Here is a 4,474-nt window from a genome sequence, read left to right on the forward strand (position 1 = left end):
CTGACTTGTTGATTCACTTTCCTCAGGACCGCCTTTCCACACGCCGCCCGTGTGCCGACCGGGATCTGATGAGAGTATTCTGATCGGTGGCAGACCCCCGGGCCCCCCCAGCGCTATGGACTTTCCTGACCTGTGGAGAAACATTATGGACGTGAACCGAGGACTCGCCGCCCAGAGGTCAACCATCTGGACCCGATGAGCTCAGCCCCGTCTTTGGATCAAAACGCTGGAAATTGAAAACCGTCAAATCTTGAAGTCAGTTCCTGTGGAGACGACAGCCTAGGGTCGGGGTTCTAGTTTGGCACGCCTCAGGTAAGAGACCCGCGGTGTTGAGATGGCGTTCATGCCGGTGAAGTTCGACCTCCCCAAGAGGGTGAAGCTGGCCCAGGCGCTGTGGCTGCTCTACTGGCTCTCCGTCATGGTGGGCATCCTCATCTTCAGCCTGGGCATCTTCTTCAAGGTGGAGCTCCGCAAGAGGAGTGAGATGATGGACAACAACGAGAGCCACTTCGTGCCCAACCTGCTGATACTGGTGGGGCTGATGGCCTGCGGGCTCAACGCCTTCGGAGGGAAGGTCTGCCACGACTCCCTAGACCCCGCCAAGTTCCCCAAGTGGAAGCCCATGCTGAAGAACTACCTTATGTTCTGCTGCGGCTTCAACGTGCTTCTGCTGGCCACCGCCCTGCTGTGCTTCCTCATGCAGTTTGCCCTGTACCTCACGCTGGCCGAGGGCCTGAGGAACGGCATCCGCTTCTACAAGGACACCGACACGCCGGGACGCTGCTTCATGAAGCGCACGCTGGACCTCACACAGATCGAGTTCCGCTGCTGCGGGAACAACAACTACCGCGACTGGTTCGAGGTGCAGTGGATCAGCAACCGCTACCTGGACATGAGCAACGACGAGGTCAAAGAGTGAGTACCCCCCCCCTGCGTCCTCACGCTCCTCCTCCTCACTACTGCAGACACCAGGGAGACACCCTCTGGGGACGGGCCGCGGAGACGCAGCGACACGTCTCGGGCTAATTCAAACCTTGAGACAACGAGAATGACGGGGATTGGAAGAGAGGGAAATTGATGACGGGAAACCCTGTGAATGATTCTGTTCTTGTGGGGTCAGAGGTCAGGAGAGCATGCTCAGCAGAACGTCCTCGGCCCTCAAGGACGGCCCTGAGGAGCTGGTGCATTAAGAGGAGCTTGTGGTGGAGTTATCCTGAGCGGGGAAGGGAGTGCTTCCGAAGGGGGTCAGGATAGGATAAATGAAGCAGGTCTTAAGGAGGAGGAGGAACAGAGGAGGTGAGAGCTGGGGAGCTTCCAATAAGTCCATAATCCAGCAAGATCTCATGCTCACTTAGCTTCAGCTTACTAGCTTCTCGCACGACAGGCTTTAATTAGACAAACGCACACCTCTGATGAGCTAATGGGGCTCTGCGAGATGAAAGAGAGCAGAGTCTTCGCTGAGGGCTTCAGGGCAGAACAACGCGCTGGGTCGCAGATCAAGAGGGAGAACAGAGTCCTGAAACATGAGATATTTGATGAGATGGGGGGGGGGGGGATTCATCAAGGAAAGGGAGAGTGCCACCATGTTGTTTCAAAGGTAAAACCTTTAATCCCTCCCACTCTCACAGCCAACGTCCTCCCGGCCAGAGGAAGCTCCTCTGGGTGCTCTGAGTAAGAGGATCTCAGATGTTGACACATGAGATGGCGTGCTCCACTGCATAATGAACTTAGAAGATACCTCCATCTCTTGCTCTCTGACGATAGCAACAAGGGGATATTCCAGTAATCCTACTTTACTGCCGCAGGCTCCGCCTCCCTTGCATTCCTGCCAATCACGGGCCTCCCCTGATCCCAGGGTTGAGGTCCTTCCAGCCTTGTCCCATGTGACGTGTTGTACGTTTTAGATATGCCTGATCATACATGCTGTTTATAATCTATAGAATAAATGACTCCAGCAGAGGGACCAGTATAAAAACCACCTGACCATCAGCCTCCTTCTCTCCGGGCGATGGTTCCATATGTGTTTTAGTAGTTTCTGTGTGAGCGGTCCACTACAACGCGACCAATGCTAACAGTGCTAACCCCGGCCTCCTTCCCCCCAGCCGCGTGATGAGCAACGTGGAGCAGAAGTTCCTGATGGACAGCGTTCCGTTCAGCTGCTGTAACCCCGGCTCTCCACGGCCCTGCCTCCAGCACCACCTGACCAACAACTCCGCCCACTACGACTACGACCACCGCATCGAGGAGCTCAACATCTGGACGCGAGGCTGTCGGGAGTCCCTGGTGGCGTACTACGGCGGCATCATGAACAGCATCGGAGCCTTGATCATCTTCACCATCTTCCTGGAGGTAACACCCAGCTAGCATGGAAGGGGAGCTAGGAGCGTTATAGCGTTATTAGGCTATGGTCAAAAGAGGTAGAGTCTAGCTACTGTTATTAGGCTGTGGTCAAAGAGGTAGAGGCTAGCTACCGTTATAAGGCTGTGCTCAAAGAGGTAGAGGCTAGCTAGCATAATAGCACAGTGTTCAACGGTATGAGCATAGCTAGCATAGCAGGGAGCTTTAAAGACTAGAATGACACCATCGGTTGATTGACAACACAGGTATGCCTGACCTGTATCACATCACCTGTTGCCCCAGCTTCTATGGCTCCAGGTAGCCCGGGTTCATGGATAGCTAGTTAGCTAGGTGCTAGCGTTAGCATCAGAGCCCCATGGCGTTCGGAGGAGCGGAGTTCTGGGAAGCAGAGTGAGAAGTAGGTCAGCATGTGGGTCAACGGGAGTTTACCCTGAGTGGAACCGACAGCGGATAAAGACTGCTCTCCTGGGACCGGAGTCACGGAGAACATGTTATCTTTTTAATTCACTTGAAGTCACGGCGGGCCGCGGGCTACACCTGATTGGACGCTTCACTACTACGCATTATCAAGAAAGCACAACATCACCCTGACCGGCTGAACCTGGTGAAAGCTCACTGGTCACCGATCTGAGCCAATCCGAAACATCAAATGCAATAGTGAGTGATTAGCCAGGCCACCTTATTATAAAATATGAATCTACATTCTGAACATGGCTAGCCCCACTGGGAACCAAGCTGCTGACCCTGGCAGTGCTAGTGCCTTGCTCAACCAATGGAGTCAGACCAGGTGAGGACCAGGTATGTGACCAGGCATGTGACCAGGTGTGTGATCAGATGCGTGACCAGGTGAGACCCACTTGAGGCGCAGGTTTTGGTAGAGTGTGACCAGGTGAGGCCCAGGTGTTGGTAGAGTGTGACCAGGTGAGGCCCAGGTGTTGGTAGAGTGTGACCAGGTGAGGCCCAGGTGTTGGTAGAGTGTGACCAGGTGAGGCCCAGGTGTTGGTAGAGTGTGACCAGGTGAGGCCCAGGTGTTGGTAGAGTGTGACCAGGTGAGGCCCAGGTGTTGGTAGAGTGTGACCAGGTGAGGCCCAGGTGTTGGTAGAGTGTGACCAGGTGAGGCCCAGGTGTTGGTAGAGTGTGACCAGGTGAGGCCCAGGTGTTGGTAGAGTGTGACCAGGTGAGGCCCAGGTGTTGGTAGAGTGTGACCAGGTGAGGCCCAGGTGTTGGTAGAGTGTGACCAGGTGAGGCCCAGGTGTTGGTAGAGTGTGACCAGGTGAGCCCCAGGTGTTGGTATAGTGTGACCAGGTGAGGCCCAGGTGTTGGTAGAGTGTGACCAGGTGAGGCCCAGGTGTTGGTAGAGTGTGACCAGGTGAGGCCCAGGTGTTGGTAGAGTGTGACCAGGTGAGGCCCAGGTGTTGGTAGAGTGTGACCAGGTGAGGCCCAGGTGTTGGTAGAGTGTGACCAGGTGAGGCCCAGGTGTTGGTAGAGTGTGACCAGGTGAGGCCCAGGTGTTGGTAGAGTGTGACCAGGTGAGGCCCAGGTGTTGGTAGAGTGTGACCAGGTGAGGCCCAGGTGTTGGTAGAGTGTGACCAGGTGAGGCCCAGGTGTTGGTAGAGTGTGACCAGGTGAGCCCCAGGTGTTGGTATAGTGTGACCAGGTGAGCCCCAGGTGTGTGAGCAGCTGTGTCTTGTTTCAGTCTCTTGACATGGCGGGGCTGAAGTACCTGACGACTGCGTTGGAGTCCCTGACAGACCCGGAGAACCCGGAGAGCGAGAGCGAGGGTTGGCTGCTGGAGAAGGGCGTGAAGGAGACCTTCTCCGACCTGCTGGCCTCCATGAAGAGCCTGGTGAAGACCAACCAGGTGGAAGGCGGGGAGGAGCCCGCCGCCTGAGCCCCGCCCACTCCTCAAGGACTGAGGTCTGCTCCGCCCACTCCTGGGCCAGAACCTCTGGACCGGGAGGATCCAGGAAGGCTCCTCCCACTAACACCTTTAACACACACACACACACACTGTCAAAACACACACCAATCATAGAAAAATACACACACACACACACACACACTATCGCAACACGCATCGTTACACGCATACAGATTCATAGAGCAATACACACAC

At 55.5% G+C, this 4,474-nt stretch overlaps 1 protein-coding gene across 1 annotated transcript; it reads left to right on the top strand.

The window, feature by feature from the left end:
• The first annotated feature begins 334 nt into the window (after window positions 1-334).
• Window positions 335-4,249, top strand: prph2b (peripherin 2b (retinal degeneration, slow)). Its single transcript, XM_056609915.1, has 3 exons — window positions 335-915; window positions 2,103-2,349; window positions 4,055-4,249. The coding sequence occupies exons 1-3, from the start codon at window positions 335-337 to the stop codon at window positions 4,247-4,249; spliced, it is 1,023 nt and encodes a 340-aa protein (XP_056465890.1).
• Window positions 4,250-4,474: the final 225 nt, after the last annotated feature.

Source organism: Gadus chalcogrammus, chromosome 15, assembly GCF_026213295.1.
Source record: "Gadus chalcogrammus isolate NIFS_2021 chromosome 15, NIFS_Gcha_1.0, whole genome shotgun sequence".
Classification (NCBI taxonomy): Eukaryota; Metazoa; Chordata; class Actinopteri; order Gadiformes; family Gadidae; genus Gadus; species Gadus chalcogrammus.